Source organism: Palaemon carinicauda, chromosome 1 (genome assembly GCF_036898095.1).
Source record: "Palaemon carinicauda isolate YSFRI2023 chromosome 1, ASM3689809v2, whole genome shotgun sequence".
Lineage (NCBI taxonomy): Eukaryota > Metazoa > Arthropoda > Malacostraca > Decapoda > Palaemonidae > Palaemon > Palaemon carinicauda.
The window spans coordinates 251,540,885-251,563,160 of record NC_090725.1 but is presented as its reverse complement, the minus strand read 5'-3'; the positions used below and the strand labels follow the sequence as shown (position 1 = coordinate 251,563,160).

The 22,276-nt window shown below is 38.3% G+C and overlaps 1 protein-coding gene across 1 annotated transcript in view; it reads right to left on the bottom strand.

Annotated features, from left to right (window-relative positions):
- Positions 1–5,082: 5,082 nt before the first annotated feature.
- Positions 5,083–22,276, bottom strand: part of LOC137655147 (CD63 antigen-like) — a 578,249-nt gene continuing 561,055 nt past the window's right edge. Inside the window, exons 5-6 of the mRNA XM_068389029.1 lie at positions 17,490–17,594; positions 5,083–9,187 (exon numbers count right to left, since the gene is read on the bottom strand). Of these exons, the coding sequence (XP_068245130.1) occupies positions 9,122–9,187; positions 17,490–17,594 (171 nt within the window). The 3' untranslated portion in view covers positions 5,083–9,121. The remainder of the gene's footprint in view (positions 9,188–17,489; positions 17,595–22,276) is intronic.

Genomic DNA, 22,276 nt, shown 5'->3' with positions numbered 1-22,276 from the left:
AGTGTCTAACATCAGGGGGAGTGGTCAGGGAGAAGGGCCTGCACTCCTCCAGTACAGGGCAAGGTTTCCCTTCTTCCACTGCCTTATGTACCGCAGTGAAGGCCTTTTCCAGAAAGGGGAAGGTCGCATTGTCAGGTGCGACGAAGGTCGGGTGCTTTTTGCTAAGCGCCGGCATTTTCGAGTTGGTGAAGCCCCTACTTTCCACCTCGCTGGCTAACATAGCCTGGGCCTTCGGGAGATCGAACACGATAACCTCCTTTGGTTCGGTCTCTTCTTTAGAGGCGGGTTCGGACCTGAGTCGGACGTAACAGTCCGGGTAAGCCTCAAAGTTCGGGAAGAATTCCACTTCTTCCAATGCGATCGAGCCGACCTTCTCACTGATAAAGATCTTGCCCGTGGTGATCGGCATGTGCTCGGCATACCTCCATGGGTTAGTATCCGAGCATGCAGGGAGGTCCTTAACCGAAATCCTTTTCGGTTGCTTCGAACTTCCGAGGTTGGACCTGAAGAACTCGTGCGTCTCGCGAAGTTTCTTATCCATGAGAGCTTCAAGCATCTTGAAGATCTCCTGAGTGCTAGATGGGGTAGGATCCGGGGTAGCGGATGTAGAAGGAAGTGATACATCCGTCGGTGTAGGAGTTGGTGCAGGGGTGGAAGCTGGAGCGACCTCATGCTCCGAATCAGGGTATTCCACCTGATCTTCCTCATAGTCGAGCTCATCGCCCATGAGGTTCCTCTCCGTGGTCTCCGACACTTCCGACATACGGTCCACGTTGTTGGAGTCTAAACGGCACTCATGCATGGACTGAGCCATGACCACATCAGGTTCCACCACTATCTGGACGGTGGGAATCTGATCTTTAGGGACCACTGAGTCTGTTGATGCCTTTGGAAATAGCAAGGCCCTCAAATCTTCGGTAGCGAGATACAGTCCGGTGGCGTTCTTCTGGAAGCCACGCACCCACTTGCGTAGCTTCTCTCGAGCGTTGTCCCTTACCTCCGCTGAAGGAGGATCGTCGAACGCCTCGACCAGACGACTCTTGCAGACTGTACAGTGCTGCGGGTCCCAATACTTTAGGTCGCCTTTCTTGGCGGCGCAGGGGGCGTGGGTCCGACACGTCGTCTGCCCGTAGAAGTCCGGGCGCTTCACTCCACAGTTGTGGTCACACTTGATGTACTCCTCCTGTAAAAGAAAGAGATCATGAGTATACGGAAGTCATAAGGAAGACTTACATTACTCTAAAGTTAAATTTTAAGTAGTTAAACTTTCACTTAACATTAAATAATTCAAGAATATTGTAATGTTAAAGAGAGGAGCGGGAAAGGAAGTAGATAGACACATACTTGTGCATCCAGCCCAGCTGGTTACCGTAACCTTATCAATAGGCAATTTCATTTGTGACCGAGGACACAAAAACGGAAATCTTCATGGATCACCGTAGAGGGTAGAAGATAATTCTAGCAGAGATTGCCTGCGAGGTGTATCAAGGACTGAGACCACTCAGACCCTTAGAGTAAAGGGGGTAGCAGAAGACCCCATATAGATTTAGGTTCCGGCAACCAGCCGCGCTAAGACACACACAGTATGCTGGAAATTTGTAATATGCAAGAAGACAGCACAGCCACCAATAGAAAGGTAAGACAATACCTATCCATCGGAGTAGCCAAGCTATCTGGTTGCGGTGTAGGGCTATCAGCATGTAGCCGATAGCTAGTAGAAGGGGTGCAAGTCCCTTGGTGCTTCCGGGGGGTGCCGGCAGACCGGCAGCACGCCGGAGGTCGCTCCAGCAGGGTTTATGGCATTAAGGTAGACACATTGAGGATTCAGGTATAATGCCGGCTTCGGCTGCCGGCTTGGTGACCAGTTCATAAGATAAGGCAGAATTGGATAGTATACCCAGACCGCCGGCAATCACTGCCGGCACGCCGGAGGCCGGCCCGAAGGGCGGACAACCGAAACTAGGTGAAGGATGGGTGGGCCATCGGCTGTACCCCGACGGAAGGCGGCAGCCCTCCGGCAAACGGAAGGCTGTCGACTTAGGGGAGGGAGGGTATCTCAGGAATGTGTCACCAAGGGAAGGGTGGTATCGCCGGCAGTAGAGGCGGCAAGGGACCGGCACCAGGATAGGTAGAGAGACAGGAGGAGGGATTGGAGGGGTAAGATCACATACCCCTCTGGCATCCCACCTGAGTGAGTGTACCCATGATAGGAGTGGGTCCTATCACCCAATGGCAGGGGGCCGGCAGTCGGCCGGGTGCCAGGGTAACCCAAGGGAGGGTTAGGGTACACCCAAGAGGGGGGAACCCCTGTTGGACAAATCGCTTCCAGTGGCTAACCCCATAGGACGCTATGAAGGGTATATGTACCAGAGCGGCCTGCTCAACAGGAGTTCAAGATATCCCTATCGCTCCACCCGAAGGAGGAGTTGTAGGACTAGGGACAGATGTGTATAGGCTAGACTATGCCAAGGGATAGGTGGGGAGGGAGAAGAAGAGGGGTCTTCCATAGGGGAGGCTCTGTACAAAAACGGCCACCAAGGAAGGGAGGACGCTCCCTAGCCTAGGGTAGGTAACCTGAATGAGAACGGTGCACGGGTACCGTCTCACTCTAAAACAGTACAGAACTAGCCCCCCCCCCCCCCCCCCCCCCCCCGAGGCCTAACCTAGATAAGGAGTGTTAAATCCCAAGCCAGGTAAGCTGAAAGACACATCGCAAGTTGCATGGAAGGTTAAGTAACCTAACCGAAGCAACTGAGGAAGGACAGGCCGTCCCTCTTTCTCGGACACAACCCTAAGGGGGGATCATTCCCTTAGGGAGGACAGAGAAGCGATAAATACTCTGATTGTGGACACGATTCCCCTATATAGAAGGGGGAGCATGGCCACACAGAGGGAACGCCCGTAGGCAGGGGATGAAGGGAGCATATAGGGGTCCTACATTTAGGTTAGGTTAGAAAGGCACACAATCAAACCGATCCCCTATATGGTCCCTGAAGGCGAAAAACACTTGCATCACAGTAAACAGTATGATAAATAATGCCACTATCCTCATAGCTTAACCTAGGATCACTGGAATATATCATGCATGAACACTGGTGCTAGGCAATCTGGCCTAGGGGCTAAGCTAGCAATCTAGTATGGGGTCAGGCGATGACCGGATAATAGAGCGTTAAAACACGATATATGAAGTTCCTAGAGAGAGAGAGAGAGAGAGAGAGAGAGAGAGAGAGAGAGATTGATTGATTGATTGATTGATTGATTGATTGATTTTATTTAAAGAACATGTTAATGCTATGTTTAGAGAGAAACAGAAAAAGAGAGAAGTCTTATTTAAAAGAGCTTGTTAATGCTATCTTGGTTTTCTTTGCTTCACTTTTTTCTTTCTTTCTGTTCATCACGCTGGCCCTTCTCACAAATGATCGTTGCCAACAATCTCTTTGTCCTATCAACAAAAGGCATTATATCTCTTCCAGGGTATTGCTACGATGTCTTGTAATAATGGTGATCCCCTTCGATGGTTATTTGCTTTAATGGCTGCCTTCAGCTTGATGATCCTCGAGATCATAGGCCTATTCCGGCCATATTGTTTAGCCATACAGGATCACTCACATGCACACTGTTCTCATGTTTTTCTATAATTTCTTGCTTCAATTCTAATGAAAGAATTGCCTTCTTCCTGTACTGAAACTTAGCTTCTTAGGCATCATGATTATAGGTAAAATCAAAAAGGAAATGTGAGAAAAGGAAGAAAATAAGCACTGTTAATAACAGACCAAACAGAGGACAACCACACGATACACAAAAGAACAGAGAACTGAACACTCGACGCTCAATGGCGTAATGTTTACTTCGTATGTTGGAGCAACACTTCGGATGTCGAGGCAGAAATTTGGTCGAATTTTACTTCGTATGTTGGAAAATTCGTATGTTGGAAAATTCGTATGTTGGAAAATTCGTATGTAGAGGTACCACTGTAGTAAGGACCCTCGAGTGGGCAGAGCTCAACTTGTTTACCACGTTGGCTCATTTTATACCTGGAAAACGAACGTAGTAATGATCAAAATGAGTGGGAAGCTACAGATAGTAGTGAAGAAAGAAAGAGTGATTTTCAACCTGTCTTTCTTAAACATATCAGGTGCAATTCTTTCGGTATGGAGATCATGTCTGCCCTTACTATTCTGAGAGGCTTGAACCTGGACTATAGAGCTAAAAGATACTTCTTGGCATGAAGATCATGTCTGCCCTTACTGTTCTGAGGGGCTTGAACCTGGACTATAGAGTTAAAAGATGCTTCTTGGCACACCCTTATTGCCCACTACTCCCTACTTTACCTAGGGTTTTGGAGGGGTGTGTACAGTTTCAAAGCAATGTCATTTGATCTCAAAGAATTATGCCTCAATTACACAAATTAGGTTTTGCAGGTTGTTCAGGGCCTAGGTTTCCTGATCAACTTTGCAAACCAAGAGGCTCAAGTTCACAAGGTATCAGGATACACATCTCAAGCTTTATTCAGCTTGGATGTGACAATCTTGGGGCAAAGTTTTCAGCCAGTTGAATAGCCTACCGCCCACCTATCAGCCACCTATAGGCAAGCTTCCTGTGTAAAGAAGGGTTTATATTCATATCGGAACAAATGACAAATTTTGAGGTAATTTGTATTTTTCCTATCTATGCAAACTTGAAGTTATTTGCTCATACTTGTCCCGCCATCACCTCCCCCCCACCCATGCAAGTCCTGCAGGCAGTCAAAAGTGGCCTCTTTATCGAGTGTGCGGTTGGGTTGAGCTCCCCCCCCCCACTACCCCAGTAACTTCCGGGAGAGTGTAGACGCCTTGTTATAACTTTATGGCAATTTACACCAGCTCGCACCTAATATTTTCCTATGTAAAGATCTTCAGGTTTGTATTGTTAGGAAAAATATAAATTGCTTCCAAATTTGCGTCATATTTTTGGCTAAAGCTCTTTATTTTAGAATGAATAGCACATGAATTCCAAGAAACTATTTAAACTATTAGTTTCAGTTTAAGATTATGCTGTGTTTCAAATAGACTATAAAATTTGGTTATAAAAAGTTTTCATACCCTGAATCAACTTTTTATTTCCACAAACTTGATTTTCATGACAATTTAAAGTATAAATATCCCAATATTTGTAACATTATAGCAGCGTAATACCATGTGTTGGTAGGAGACCTTGAGAAACTCACCATCAGACATAGGCAACAATTGTGTTGGCAGTTGTAAATGCTACTAAAATTCTCAAGATTTCCTATGGTGCTGCTGTTTAACTGTACATAGGTTATTTAGGGGTGCAAAATTGAATTCATGGTGCAAGAGTGCAAAGGTTAAAAATATTTCTAATTTCTCTCATCCAGATACAGATTATTGCTCTCACATCACCTCAAAGCACTGCTTAAATGGTAGACTATATATCTACATCACTGCAATTAGCACATTTAAAGAGACTAAATTGAACATAAATTTTTTGCTTGAAATTCAGTTCTCCCAGACAGGGTATAAAAAGGAAAATATTTTTTTTTTGCTTTTCTGTCCCTCTTAGTCTCTTAACTCTAGTCCAAAACTGCCAATGTTTTATTTTTCATAATCATGAAAAAATAAATTAATAGCAATTCACTACTCTCTACCTCATTCTTCTGAATATTTAACCAAAAATATATACTCTGCCATCTTTAAAGCTAGAGGCAAGAAAATTTTAAGCTACTGAGGATCAATATTTTCTTTTCTCCATCAGTAAAATCTCAGTAGGGTAATGACTCTACTATTTCATTAAACTAAAGTACCTAGATTGTGTTTAGCAATTATGACAAAAAGTGCTTCCTGTCAAACATTCATTATCTAAAGGCTGATGAGCAGTAGCAGTGATAATGTATCAGAACCCCTGGCTAAGTGAAGCAATCATCCATCTGAACACAATGGTGGAGCAGACTGCAGGCAATATTAAATAAACATATTTATATATATATCTAATCATATATAAATACATACATGTTTAAAAAAAAAGATACCCTGGAGGGAAAAGAAGAATCATGAAAGCTGGAGGAATTGATGATGGATGCTGGACAGGATGATAGGGGAAAAAAAATTACATGAATCAGTATAAAAAGGTATGAGAAAGGGGTCGCTTTTGAAAGATTATCATACCAAAGGAGCTTGTCCAAGAAAGTGCTTTAAAATAGTGTATATGTTCTTACATTATACACAAAGTTTACTGTTCTACTTCATTAGCCAATAGAGTAGCTGACACTTATTATCATTGGTTGGAAATTGGACTCTAAACAGCATGCTCTTTAAAGTTGTCTTGGACTATTTTCAACTTCCCTCAGAATGATATTCTTGAAACAGGAACTTAACAACCATTCAGACACCTTCTTCTCAATTGTATATCAATCACACAAAAACACCAAACATCATAGACTTTATATAATGTGTGTTTTCAAGCGGTAAACATGAAGTTCAACTCTTAGTATACAGGCATGTACATCTTGAAACTATTTTACAATTAAAGTAAAGTGTACAAAATCCTTTGTGATTTGATATTTGCCAGTACAATAAACAAGGTTTGGCTTATCTAGACATCCAAGAAAAAAAATCTGTAACTTAGTTAGCAGTAGATCTTATAAAACTCATTACAAATTATACATCTGTCGACACTTCCATCAATGGTACAATATGTTAACAACCTGGACATAACATCAACTGTAAGTCACTACGTGAAAGGCTGTTATTGACAGAAATGTGCCGAGTTAAGAACAATTTTTATGGGTCATAGAAATTGAGGTCAAATTAATGTGCCAACAAATGATCAACATGCAGGCAAGAGTTGAACAAAAAATCTGTCTTGTGTACATTTGGCACATCTTGCATCTTATAGTACTTTACTTGAAACTTTCAACTCCAGCCATCCATGATTAAATATGAAAATACTGCTACTCTGCCAATATGAAAGCTTTATACATTTGTAAATTAGATAGAACTTGTCTGCCACTATGAGAGCATTAAGGAAGCCACATCTGCACTGCTCATTAAATAAACATTACCATCTGTGTTCTATAAACTCAACTGAGACCAGCATTTTTAAGATTATGTTATTCTTATTAATAACAACCAGTGTTAGCTACTGTTTTTAACTACAGTATTATTATTTCAATTTTTATATTCTCCTCCCTTTTTCAATTTATATATAATATGTTATGTCAATTTTTAATTATTAACATCAGTTTTCATACGTTTTAACACATTAAGATGGAAAAATTCCCTTTACTGGATAATTTAATTAAACCAGGGATAGGGTCTCTATTTAGATTTAAAATTCACCTGAATGTCATCAAGTGTAACCCATACTTTTTTATGTACTAAGTTTTAAGGAGGCTGCTGTTGATGATTAAATGCTGGTTTTAAGCTTTACAGATCCTCAATGCTAACATCAACGTCAAGCATAACAGCAGCTACTACAGAACAGAAGTGGAGGGATAGAGGCATAAAAGCTAAAACCAAAAATGACTTGGACTTCTTTTCAATTATCAGACTATTCTTACAATAACACTTTTCAGAGTGGACAAAATATAGTATCCATCAACAATAAGGTACTGAGAAGCATGGTGGTGAAGTATAGAGTAATTAACATAGTTTAATTTTGTACTGTAAAATTTTGATGACACTTAAAAGGAATGCAAGTCATAGTTGGGTTTGCTTCGCTATATCTGCCACAAGTGTTTCACTGTTACCTATAAAGCTCTTAAAGATTACTCGATGAGATTCATCCTTATATAACAAAATATTTAAATATATTCCTTTGAATGAAAAGAAATCTCTTCTTTGCCACCTTTCAATAATACATAATTTATATACGGTACAGTATATAATTCTAAACTGATTTAAAACTTACATTATAAAAGGAAACTATGAAAATAATTGTAGCCTATCAAGACTGCAATGTAAGGATACATTAACTCAACCAAACTTATATGTAAAAATGATTGCATCATACACAAAATCTTAATAGTGCTCTGATAAAGAGCTAAATTACAAATAGAAAGACTGAATATCTATGTATTTACATAAAGAGTCTTTCTACAGTGCATATTTGAACATTTATTATATCAAGAAAATAATAGTAAACCAAAGCTGGTAACCATTTGGTTATGAGCATTTTCATATCTTAAGAAACTTTTCATAAAATATTGTTAGGCAACATTCAAGGCAATATCTTTGTTAATTTTCCTTTGATGAGGCATATGATAGGGCTAAATTATTATCAGAACTAAGATAGTAAATTTAGATTACAAAATCAAAAATAATGCACATCACTTAAACTAACCAGTTACACAAACACAACCAAGAGGTGATGTTCCAAAATATTGGTACTAACTCTCAACATAGATTTTGTATGAAATTTATATTCTTTTATGACTGGATATAGATTTACTAAAGGTAACAAGACTAGAGTGAGGAAAAACTATTTTTAATTAAACTGTTTGTACCTCTTCCTAGTAATATCTAAGATATTGCCTTGAAAAACCTTTTTTCTTTTCATCAGTTTAATACCCAACTTGATTATTGACGTTGTCTTTGAAGAGCAAATATTTTTACAGTAGATATATGATATAGGTATTTACACATATCTCGAAGCACAAAAAGTACTTCCATTAGAAAAAAAATTATTCTCCCACTTCATAATATGTTGTGCTTTGAAAATTAACGTGCTCGAATAATTACTGCCGACCTAAGAATTTTGATCAACACTCTCTGAGTTTTGTGCTACTGTAATATAGAAACTACTTACCACTGTACAAAACCAAGATAAAAATTTGAATAATTGTACAGCATATTCACTGTAATACTCTTGTTTTATCACTGCAACAATAGCAGGATTACCACAGATCTCAAAAATTCAGCATTGCAACCTAAAAATCTATTTATCTTTCATTTCCAAAACATACAATAGTAGGAGATTATACAATGTAAAATATGTAATTCAAACTTTTTGCCTAACCACCAAAAGTAAAAAAGAAAAATAATATAAAATTATACAATAATTGTGAGCAAATTCTGGTGCTCAAGCAGGCATAAAGATGAGATTTTTCAAAAGACTGTCGACTGCATTACACTGTTTCATACTGGCGTTTAAGGGACTTGGCCAGACAGCAGGCGAAGGCAATGCCAATCAGCTGAAAAAAAAAAGTAAATTAAAGATGTTCTTTACAAAAGATATCTAGATACCTTACAACTTACACTATTTACTGCATAAACATTCCCATACTTTTGAACTTTCAAATATTACATTCCCATACTTTTGAACTTTCAAATATAAAAAGTATCAAATACCTAAATATTTTTTATGGATAGTCAATTTGTCATTACCTAAAAATTCTTGACAAAATTATCTAAATACAACAATTTATGCTCTAAAGTATAAACATTCCCATAATTTCTATTCTACATTTAAATACAACATACATATACCAAGACACTTCCCCAATTTTGGAGGGTAGCCGACATTATACAAATAAAAAAATAGGGGACCTTTCCTCTCTACGTTCCTCCCAGCCTGACGAGGGACTCGACTAAGTTCTGCTGGTACGGCTAGAGTGCCACAGCCCACCCTCCCCCATTATCCACCACAGATGAAGCTTCATAACGCTGAATCCCCTACTGCTTCTACCTCCACAGTCATCCAAGGCAACTGGAGAAAGCAGCAGGGCCTACCGGAACTGCGTCACAATCACTCGCCATTCATTCTTATTTCTAGCACGCTCTCTTGCCTCTCTCACATCAATCCTCCTATCACTCAGAGCTTTCTTCACTCCATCCATCCACCCAAACCTTGGCCTTCTTCTTGTACTTCTCCCATCAACTCCTGCATTCATCACCTTCTTTAGCAGACAGCCATTTTCCATTCTCTGAACATGACCAAACCACCTCAACACATTCATATCCACTTTAGCTGCTAACTCATTTCTTACACCCATTCTCACCCTCACTACTTCGTTCCTAACCCTATCTACTCGAGACACACCAGCCATACTCCTCAGACACTTCATCTCGAACACATTCAATTTCTGTCTCTCCATCACTTTCATTCCCCACAACTCTGATCCGTACATCACAGTTGGTACAATCACTTTCTCATACAGAACTCTCTTTACATTCATGCCCAATCCCCTATTCTTTACCACTCCCTTCACTGCCCCAAAACACTTTGCATCCTTCACTCACTCTGTGACATACATCTGCTTCCACTCCACCATTTGGTGAAACAACAGACCCCAAGTACTTAAACTGATTCACCTCCTCAAGTAACTCTCCATTCAACCTCACATTCAACCTCGCACCACCTTCCCTTCTTGTACATCTTATAACCTTGCTCTTACCCACAATAACTCTCAACTTCCTTCTCTCACATACTCTTCAAATTCTATCACTAATCGGACAAAGATGCTTCTGAGTCTGCAACCAGTACAGTATCATCCGCAAACAACAACTGATTAACCTCCCATTCATGATCATTCTTGTCTATCAGAAATAATAAAATACCTAAACATTCTTGGTAGGTAGTTCAAAAATTTTCTAAACCTAACCATTCCTGATGGATAGTCAAATAATTGTATAGTCTCTAAAAATTTGATGCCTTCATTTCTGCAATTGAACAGGAGATATTCAGTGTCTAGATTCTGCTAAAAACTACCATGTTGATAAATATGCCAATACACTTGATATGCTGCTTGGGCTTAAGATCTAGCTGATCTTTGTTAGTGCAACACAGTCCCCCAAGATTGTGACCAAATGGGTGAAGACATTCCTATTCTGAAACAAGTAAAGTTAGGAGAACACTAGTATCTTCCAATCATTGAAAATTCATAGTGGAAACACAGCAAATAAGCTTGAGCATACACACTTGAATCTTACTGCATTTTATAGTACAATACAGTAATGTAAGCGAGTGATATTTACCGGTATGTACACTACCCTTCAAGTCAACCGATTCAATTTTTGAGTAAAATATAAACGCTACCACAGTACACAGGGCTTCTTTGTATACATTCTTATTGTGTAATAAGATAATAAACCTATAAAGTAACTTTCTGTAGTGTAAATTTATTTCATATACCAAGCAGTAACTTAAAAACGAAAAACAGTAGCGTAAGTATGATATTTGTATTAACCTTCCCGTTAAGTCAACTGATTACATTATTGATAAAAGGTAAACACCACACAGTGCATATGGTCGCTCGTTTGTGTATGTTTCTTCTGTATAATAGGATATTAAAATACTAAAAAAAACTCATATTTAACATCATAAGCAAAACGACAATTGCAATACCTGATATTTATTTCTTATAAACCGGACTATTTGTTCAGTTTTACCTTTGAAAGTCATAAGCATACAGGTTAGGTTAGTAGTACCTTAAAAAGTCAAAATTTAACAATTAACAACTTACAAATATTTCGACTTACAACAGCTTCCTGGAACCTATTGTGTTCTTAAGTTAGGAATTTTCTGTACGTACCCACCCTCCTCCCCAATGAGTAATAATATCAAGAGGGATAACGTCTTCAAAACTGAAAACTAGGTTAACAAAGGCGACAACCTGGGCTTTTCATCCTTACCGGTAGTGTGTTTCATTCCCTTGGTAAGAGTATGTATTCATTGAAGTGAAAGAAAATGGAAAAATTTTACAGATAAATGCCAATTAAATTGTGCTTCTGGAAAAGAAGCAGTATGAACAAGCAAATACAGAAAAATATATTTTATCATTAAAATCCTGTTTTTATTACTGTATTAATTTAGATGCTGTTTTTTCCTTATTTCCTACTGAGGATCATCGAATTGACATTACTGACTACAATGGACTATGGTAAATATATTTTCAAATTACTGCTTGGTATAATCAATAAATATGAAATTAGGTTATTTTATTGTTTTATTATGCTATTGCACTAGAGAAACATACACAAACAAACTGCCATATGCCCTGCAGTGGTATTTATATTTTAATAGACAATCAAATCACCTGACTTGAATGGTTGCCGTAAATGTTATCCGTATGTTACTGTAATTTTAAAATTACTGCTTGGTCTATTTAATAAATATACTGTACAGTATGTATAAGATTTAGGGGAGAAAATAGTTTATTTAAAACCAGTAAAATATAATTTTGTTCCTACACGTATACAAACCTTTTGCTCTTTATAATGGATATATGTTTTCGAAGTACTGTAGCTGAAATCTACCCCAAAACATTATAGTGAGGTGTCAACAACCCCGCTCAAACACTCGCCCAGTGATACGTTACTTTTATTTTTGGCTCAGTAGAGTGAAAACATGCCATCTCACTCTCCCGTAAATCCTTAATTTTACCTGGCTGTAGAACTGAATTTTTCTCTCTTTTGCAGGTGTGTTTGGTCTTTGAGGTCTAAGACTATGCAGGTTTGCCCTGGCAAAGCGGGACGCCAATGCATTCATGTCTGTTGTGAAGACAGATCTTCAATGACATTGCCCTTTGTACAGATGACACTCCTGGATGCAGGCTTTTTCTTGCAATGTGTGTCAGGAGTGGTCATCCTCCCAGTGAGTGCTGTACGGAAGGCGGTGGAAGAAGAAATCTCAAAGGGATACTTCTCCCTCAGGTTCTTCCTCAAGGCTGAAGAAATCTGGACTTCTTTCTCTCGTGCCTCATACTCTTCCCACTGACTCTGCTTGTCCAGCTTTCTCTGGAGGAAGGTCGAGCAAGAGTGAGGAGCATTTAACCCCGGATAACCCTGTTGCTTCTCCTAGTGGCACCCACCACCTGTGGGGAGTCTAGCTCTCTTGCCGCCTTGCGTCATTTAGGGCTTTTGGGCTGCCCCAGTTCCGCTATGAAGGAAGGGTTTTTGGAGGTACTGAAGCTTGGGGTGCTACAGGAGCTCAAAGCAGCCTCCACAGGAGTAGGTCACGGCCTTACCCACAAGGCCGCTTAAGGGTAGTCCCTTCCAACTGGTCTCGTGTCCCATGTCGACTCTTCCTTCACAGCTCTCCCCCCACCTGAGGAGTTGCAGGTGGGTTCTCCCCAGAGGCATGTGTTCCGCCCCATGGTGAGTGGGCATGTTGAGCTTACTTAGCAGGAAAAATCTGGTGTTCCTCCACCCTATGAGGTTGAATGGCCTTCTCACCAGCGTGAGAGGGATTCCTCACTAAAGTGGTCTCCCCCTCAAGTACCTTGCAAGCGACTGTGCGATTTTTCACAACTAAATTCTAGCTCTTGGGAACGCTCTGGGGATCGTGCCCACTGACTCCCTGTAGCCAGAGTCCCTTTTTCACCCTATTATCATATCAAGGCACCACAAGGTTCTGCAAGTCTCCCGAGCACTAAACCCTTGCCTTGGATGTCTACCCTCTTGGAGGAAGTACCTGATTTTTCTGTTGTTCGAGAGTAATGGCAACACACATTTGCAGACAAGCCAACCTTACCTTGTTCGTCACCATCCAAGCATGTTCGCCCTGCTTTTGGCTCGCACAAGGCAACTGGCGAACAACCAGAAAGTGGTCTTTCCAGTGCTCATGTTCACAATGCTACGCTCACAAACGAGCAGTTCCTATTTTAGGAGTAGAGATATGTATATATGTGTGTCTTTGTCCTGTCGAAGTTCTGTTCACTTCTCCAGATGCACGCGCTAAAACAGTGGCATGCACGCGTACCTCGGTTTGCTTTCTGATAGAAGCAATTGTTGCTTACCTTCACGCTAAACCCTGCTCACCAAGAGCACTTGCAGCCGTCCTTTCATTCACGAAGGATGCATCATGGTTTGAAGAACTCATGAAGGCTGTAAAGCAAGCTGCCATTGACCATGGTCCAGCCCGATCATCAGGAGCCTTTCACCAACCCGTGCCTATCCCTCTTTCGGTGTTAAGATCCCAGGCGCAGTACTGCTGCTTCCAAACATACTCCTCTTCCGGCCTTGAAGTCTCCTTCTCAAGGTTACTTGTCTCCAAGGCTGCCCATGACAAACCTGATCTCCTGTGGGAGAAGCTGGGTATTATCCCAGGCAAAGTGACCGAGAGATGGAGGCAGGAGACCCCCCCCCCCCCCCGCCCCCAAGACACTTCACTCAAGAACCAACAGGGGTTCGAGGTCTCCAAGGGAGGTTTCATTCATGGAAAACTATAGGCTGTTGCGGGTAGAATTAGTTTATACCGCAATAACGACTCCACCCCTGCAGCCAGTAGGGGCATCCCAGAAAGAGAACCAGTCTGCTAGCCTCCTTTGCGACTAAGGACCAGGAATTGAAGGATGTGAAAATCCTTCTGAAAAACTGTGCTTCAAAAGTTCTCGATGACCCAGAACAGCAGAAGGGCACTGGCGACGCAGTACCTTCCTCGTAATAGAACTTTCCCTCTAGGTTTTATTTCCCTGTTGGGGTATTAGTTGACTAAACTGATCCCAACACAGCCTCCTATGAGTGCGAGTCAGGAATTGGATGATTCGAAAGATGATGAATCCAACAACTCTGACGATGTTATGCCTCTGCGAGTTAGTCCTAAGATGTCTGCCACCGATCGAAGATTCAACCATTTCTTTATGCACGTGTTAGCTTATATAAGGAAAATCAATGGATTTGGCAATCCATTCTCCACTCTACTCCCCTTCTGAAGGGACGTATACAATCCTGGACTTCTTTTGCCAGGTCCCACGAAGCGGTAAAAACAGGGCCGAGATGCCCAGGTCTAGGATGGTAAGGGGGCCAGAAACTCGTGTTTACTTTACGCGCCACTTGTCCAGCAAAAGAAGTATTATAACCATCACAGATGTCACTGAATCCAATGGTCTCAACTTTGGCACACAGTATACCCATTGACAAACTGGAAGCATAACTGGTGACGGTCTTGGCTGCAGAAGACTCGAACATTGAGCGGGGGTGTTGTGAAGGCAACTTTGCAAGCCATTTCGGGTATCGACTACTGGTCTCGTTATAGTTGGTTATCTGACCACCAATGAGGATTTGGTGGACCCTGATAAGAACAAAGTACAGTAACGAAAACCTTTTTGCTTTCTAGAGTGAGTGCTGTTGAGTTTTTCACTCGCAACTCTGTCAATCAGTGGGCGAATTAGATCTTGAAACAGTGAGACTCCATCATTTCAAAGTTCCAAAGGCATGATTCATGGATAGGACTATTTGGTCATACTGTACTATATGAATTCAAACATTTTAAATGATAAGACTAAACACAATGTACAACCATACTGGTGCTTGATTCATTTAAACTCAATCAACAACCACTCACAGCACTGTAATTGTTCAGTGCCACTTTCCTCTTGGTAAGGGTAGAAGAGACTCTTTAGCTATGGTAAGCAGCTCTTCTAGGAGAAGGACACTCCAAAATCAAACCACTGTTCTCTAGTCTTGGGTAGTGCCATAGCCTCTGTACCATGGCCTTTCACTGTCTTGGGTTAGAGTTCTCTTGCTTGAGGGTACACTCGGGCACACTCTCCTGTCTTGTTTCTCTTCCTCTTCTTTTGTTGGGGTTTTTATAGTTTATATGGGAGATATTTATTGTTGTTACTCTTCTTAGAATATTTTATTTTCCTTTTTTCCTTTCCGCACTGAGCTATTTTCCCTGTTGGAGCCCCTGGGCTTATAGCGTCGTGCTTTTCCAACTAGGGTTGTAGCTTAGTAAGTAATAATAATAATAATAATAACCCATAGACCTTAGTTGAGAAATATTCATAATTGTAGACTCTTAGTTATACTATACAGACAGATGAATTATTCATAGACCATTTAGTGAAAAAATTTTGAATTCCAGATTCTAGATTTTTAATTACACTGTTAAAAAAAATGCAGGTATACCAGCAACAATGAGTGGCAGCGGTAAGGGACAAGACAGGACAATGTCCTGCAGACTGACCTGGTATACATATGATCAGTGTCCAAACAACCTCTCCATCCCAGCTAGGACCAGGATGGGCTGGCCAAAGGCTGCAAGACTGTAAATATATTTATAGACACCTCAAAATCCACAATTCCTAGCTCACAAGGGCAGTAAGGTTACAGACACTACTTAAAATTACTGGCTTTGAGCAAGACTCAAACTCCCAACTCTTGGTTTGTAAGTCAGGGACATTTCAAATAGGGTGCTACAAACCTATTGAACTAGAAATTGTGTCACCGTATAGTGTTCTGTTCTGCTAAGTTGGTGATATGAGCTACAACAACTAATTTTTGTTTTTAATTGCCCTCCCTCCATCATGTTCACTCATCACTAGACGGGGCTCTTTCTTTACAGCCAGAATTTCCTGTTTTATCCGTGGTCAACTTCAACAATGTAATAATAAAAAGTGTCCTGGTACAACACAAACATAAACTACCAGGGTCTACGCGATGACAGGCAGGGCAGCTGGTTGGGACTACGATCCACCCTAAAAGCCAAAGCAAAGTCCTTCAAAAGAAGGCAACAGTGATACCCCATACGAATGTGAAAAAAGGCACGCTAAAAGACGAAGTCCTTAATTTTTCAAATACAGGTAAATACTGTATAAAATATCAATATACCTGTATTCTAGTTCTTATACCACTTTGGTTCTTTATAAATGACTATTGGCATTTAAACTTGGCTAAAAATTGTGCACCACTCTATAGTGCATCCTGAATCAGTTAGGAACTATTATTATTATAAAAAATATTTGCTAATTCATAAGTATCACAAATAAGGTAAACAAAGATATCCAGAAATCTTATTTCTTATACCACTTTACTGTGTAAAACTAATTCTATTTTTTGACCAGTATAGATATTTGAACATGGTAAAAACTGTGCTACTCTATAGTCTGCTTCTGTTGGGAACTATTATTATTCAAAGAACTCAGATGGCTTAGACTGCATTTCATTTCTTTTTTCATTTTTCACTTATACAGTATTATACCTATACTGTACTTGTCAAATCATCAACTTGTAAAGCCCTTGCCAAAGCAAAAAAAAATTTTTTGTATCCTATCACTTAATAATAAACTTCAATTTACAAATTTGTAGATTGTTTGACCATCCAAGTTTATTAATAGATACTTTTGAAATCAACACATAATCCAATGACAAGATAAAAATAATTGGAAACCATAATCCAATACAGTATCATTACTCTGCTGATTTTATGCTGCCAATACATTCTTTAAATTCTCTCATCATTTTCCATCTTAGTATACAGGTCTCCTTTGATAATTAGAATTTTCCAGTTTGGCATCTTAAGTTACTACGAAGGGCAGCTTTCCATATGTTCTGTTTTATTAGTGGGAACACAGCAATTTACTATTATCCAACCATAGTATCTATAATTCTACTATTCTTTCCTTTTTAAATTAGCATACAGAACAGGTACAAAATTATAACTTACTAAATATTCTAAAAATATAATAATGTACTTAATTTGTAAGTACAATAATTAGTTATTTTTCCTTTATAACTTGTCTAGCTATACTGTACTTGAAAGTAGTATCATACCTGGACAAATCCTATACCGATGGCAATGCCGCCAAGGATGGTTACATTTTCTTCCACATCTCCCTTCAGCTTATCGAAGCATCCCTCTTTGTTGATGTCATTTAGCTGCATGCAAAAATATTAATAAGTATAAAACCATAAAAATAATTAATATCACAATCTCAGGGAAAACATAGTGGGTGTAATGAATCAAGTATCATACTAAAATATTAATTATTTTATAAGAGTATTTGTAATTCTTCATAATATATAGCTAACATCTCTACTTTTACTCATATATATCATTGTGAAAACTATGGCAAGCAATTCATAGCACTATACCTCATAAAAAACAAGTATTCTAGTATGTAAGGTATATAATAACATATTTTTACTATAATCTACTGTATCTTATTGTATTTACAATAAGAATAACCTTGCAAGCAGAAATACATACATTTTCAGATATCAAAGTAATGTTCAGAACCTTTCCTAACTAGATAACTCAATCCGAATAATTTTACAGAGTTTCTATTCTATAAATATATATGTTTTCCATACAGCTATTCTTTTGAGATGTTGATAAAAACTTTTGTATTACAGTACAGTAATTAGCTCTACATAAATGACCAGACAAATTTGTAATACTTGGGAGTGCATTATTTTCCCATGATTCTATAAAGATGGGAAGGTTATAAGGACCAATTTCCACAGGATCATGTACAAAATATGGGAAGGTGAGCTTAAACTACAACACTGACAATAGTTCTTATTTTTCCAGTCCACCATTAACTGAAAGAAAAACTTCCATGGTTAATAAGAAGGAATCTAATCAAATTCTTAAAGATGTAGGTAAGGCAGATATTCTTAATTTGTGCTTCTTAGTCCAACAAACAATATCTTTCCATGTGAAAAGTTGTATGAAAGCAGGAGGAAATCTACCTAAATTCCCTGTTTTTTACATTCTCAGCAGTGAACCTTAAGTCGGAGATTTACCAAGAATTTTACCTACTATAGAAATACGATGAATGTTGAAGTCTCAACTATAAAATATTTCAACTTGTCATGAAAGCTCTTTCATTCTCATTATTCTATTATATTCATAAACAACAACAGTGCAGAGGCCTTATCCTTACAGGAAATGACTTGCATGTTCTGTAGGAAGTACTGAAATAAAGATTCTACCCACTTTCAGGGCTAGTCTGTACAGGCAACTGTAAAATCTTTTTATTTTAACACGGCAAAACTCCACTGTTACACAGGACACTATGGAGTACAGTAATTAGGAAAGTCATCTCCAGTGTGGGAAGAATATTCAGGATTGTCCAAATGCTAGGCTATATAGCCCAAATCTAATCCAATCCTCCAAATCAAGTCATCAATTTTTCACACCATCACTTTTCACTACCAAATTTATGAATAAGGTCAAAAGTACACTATAAAGTGGGACAAATGAAACCAAATTAATAATATTGTGATAGTAATCAGATTTAGACCCTTAAATCATTTTAAATAGTTTAATGAGAGTAGAGTTTAAAATTTTAATTTCCATAAGGCTTGCCAACAGTTTGTTCTTAAGATATATAAGTATTTTTTTTTAAATTACAGTTTTGTAAAACTTCAAAATTGAATATATTGAAAAGATATTCTAACCAAATTTCTTTAAGAGAATGAAATTTTACTATTCATACAAATTATGTTTTAGCTTTAACATTATACTGTACTAGATCTTGACCAATATGAATTAGCTCATGAATGGGGTGGACATTAAGTGTTTACCAAATTTTCTCTTTCTCTCACATTGTATCAATGACTGACAATACTGTATATTATTGTGGGTAGATGTTCTTAAATAAATTAAATTGTCTCACCATGCTGCCAAACCTACTATTCATTCTTTGTAAAAGATTTCTGTGATATTGCATACTAGTTTATAAGATTTTTCACCTTTGATCTAGTTATGGAATAAGAAATCAATTCCTTTCGTGCATGTTTGCTGATGATATCGTGCTGTGCAGCACTAACAGAGTGGTAGTAGATTCAAAAGTAGAGAAATGGAGGAAGGTACTGGAAGACAGAGGATTTAAGATGTATAGAAAGAAGACAGAATACCTAAGTTTTAAAGACAATCAAGACTGAGATTAATATGGAAGGGACAAGGTTGAACTAAGTAAAAACATTTAGAACCTTGGTCCAACAGTTGCTGATGATGGAAATTTAGCTACATGTAGAAATAACACAGTGTGGAGGTTGAATGGAAAAGCTGGATAGAGATGTCGGGTGTCTTGTGAGACCACATAATCAATGTAAAGATTAAAGAAAGTATGTATAAGAGAGTAGTGAGACCAACTTTGATATATGGAGTAGAATAATGGATTGTGAAGAGAATGCAAAAGGAAAATTAGATTCAGTAACATGAAAATACTCGGGTGAATGTGTGGGATAACCGAAATGGACAGAATAAAAAAATGATAGAATAAGACAAACTACTAAAGTCATAGAACTACCAAAGATTGCCCAAGAAAGAAGACTGCAGTGGTATCACCATGTGATGAAAAGGGGGAAAGACATATGTAGGAAGGAAAGTGATGCAGATGGAGTAATCTGGTGGGAGAGTGAAAGAAAGAATGAAGCAAAGGTGAATGGATGTGGTTAAAGAAGATCTAAGAGACAAACAATTGCCGTAGGTCGGTATGTTTGACCGAGCCAGGAGGAAAGCTGTCAAAAACACCAGTCCCAAAGGAGTGGAAAAAGATGCCGAGAAAGATGAAAATCTAGTCAAAACAGCTGCAGATCTGGCTGCTTTATCTTTATCAATTCCTTGAAGGCTTATACTGTATAAGCAGAGATACAATTCCATGTTATACCAGTTTTAATTATTATTATTATTTTTTTTTTTTGAAAAATATTTCATCTGTGACAAGGAGTACTTTGGATGGTGATTTATTCAAGTTATCATCAAGTACTAATAATTTCTGAATAAGTTCCCAGGACGATCAGCATATCTGTTTACCAACCATGCCATCGCATTTTCATACCAATTTAAGAAAATGCAAAATCAATCAAAATCAAAATCTCTCAATAGGCTCTGTGTGAAAGTGTCCTAAAAGTGTAATCTTCCTCCTCCTCCTCCTCCTCCTCCTCCTCCTCCTCCTCCAGCCACAACTTCCTCAAAGGTAAAAGTCAGAGTTAATTTATCATTACTGTATTTCTGTTTCTTAATCGTGGTACTGTACTCATTTCTCATGTTAGGGGTAAAAATTTTTCACTAAATTCAATTACAAACATTTAAAACTGAGTGTACCATATATGTGTATTAATGAATGCATGGAACATATTGTATGAATTTCTTTTATTTATGGGAAAAATTGTTTTAGTTTTACAGCATTTTAGGGTGCAAGGTTGCTCTCAGAATGAATTAAACTCGTAAACTGAGGTACTTCGCTTAATGTATTCACAAGTATTAAAAAACAAACATTTTAATAGTTCCTAATTGAATCTGTAGCTTTACATCATAAGAAAGACATGCATACATTTAAAAAATACAATTAGCCTACATATCAACCAATAAGTTTTGATGCCAATTTAAAGAGTAACAAATATCAAGTACATGATCACAACTTTTTAGTTATTGTATAATGTACTATATGCCTTTGGTTTCTGTAAATATCATTTGGGGATAATTGAATATATCAGAGTATTCAATGTTACCATGAAAGAAAGTGGTCAAGTTGTGACATAAGCATAAGTTAATACCTGTACAGTATATAAAAACTTTGAGTGTCTGATGAAATGTTAATTAGTATAGTGATACAATTTGATTATTCACTGAAAATTCCAGGGGAATTTTTTTTTTGGTTTAGCTTTATATTTCTTTTAAATTTTCACAATGGTGAAAAGTATATGTAAATTTTAATCACTTGTACAAACTACAGTATTAAAAGCCATTTATGAGATAAAGACTGAAAAACCTAAAAATTGTATTTGAGATTTTGGCATTGTCAAGGTGAATGGTTTATCAAATGGCTTATTAACTATTTGGCATGATGCAGAATAAGCTGATCACAATTCTGTTGGAAAAAGCATTCCAAAGCAAATTCATAAGTCTGATTCTTTTCAAAACAAATACCTGGATGTCTAACATGTATCTTGCTGAGGTTCTGTTTGGAGATATCAATCTCTGAAATTATTCAGTTTAGAGAAAAAAAAATCATTAATGAACTAGCTGTTAGTAGAACCTCAAAAAATTCTACAAATGTTGAAGTTATGTCCTGACCTCTACAAAACATATACATACTGTAGAGGGATATGTACAATACACCCTTTCTTTTAATTGCACAGGTATTTTCACAAAAATAAATATTGACAAAAGACACACAGATCCTGCATAAAATGGTACATTTCAGTTATGTCCCAATGTAGCTGATTTACATGATTTCAGGAGGAATTTATCCTCTTGGACACCAATAATAATAATAATAAAATACTGTAATTATATATCTATTCAGGTATGAATCAATTATTTTTTTTCTTTTTAATCACACAAATAAAAAATAATCTGTTAGAACTTCTAGAATTCAGGGAGGCTAAGTGAGTGAAAATCATATGGATCAGCAACGAAAATTTAAAGGATATTAGAGAGAATATATTGAAGATGGGGTTAAAATGGACAATAATATAATGTGCAAACAGTTTCACATCACATCAGTACATTTTGCTTCTAAAACCTCCCTCACCAGATCTGCCACTTGATCCTCAGCCACTTTAAAATCCACAATTTCCTAAAGTTTTCATGGGCATCTTATTTC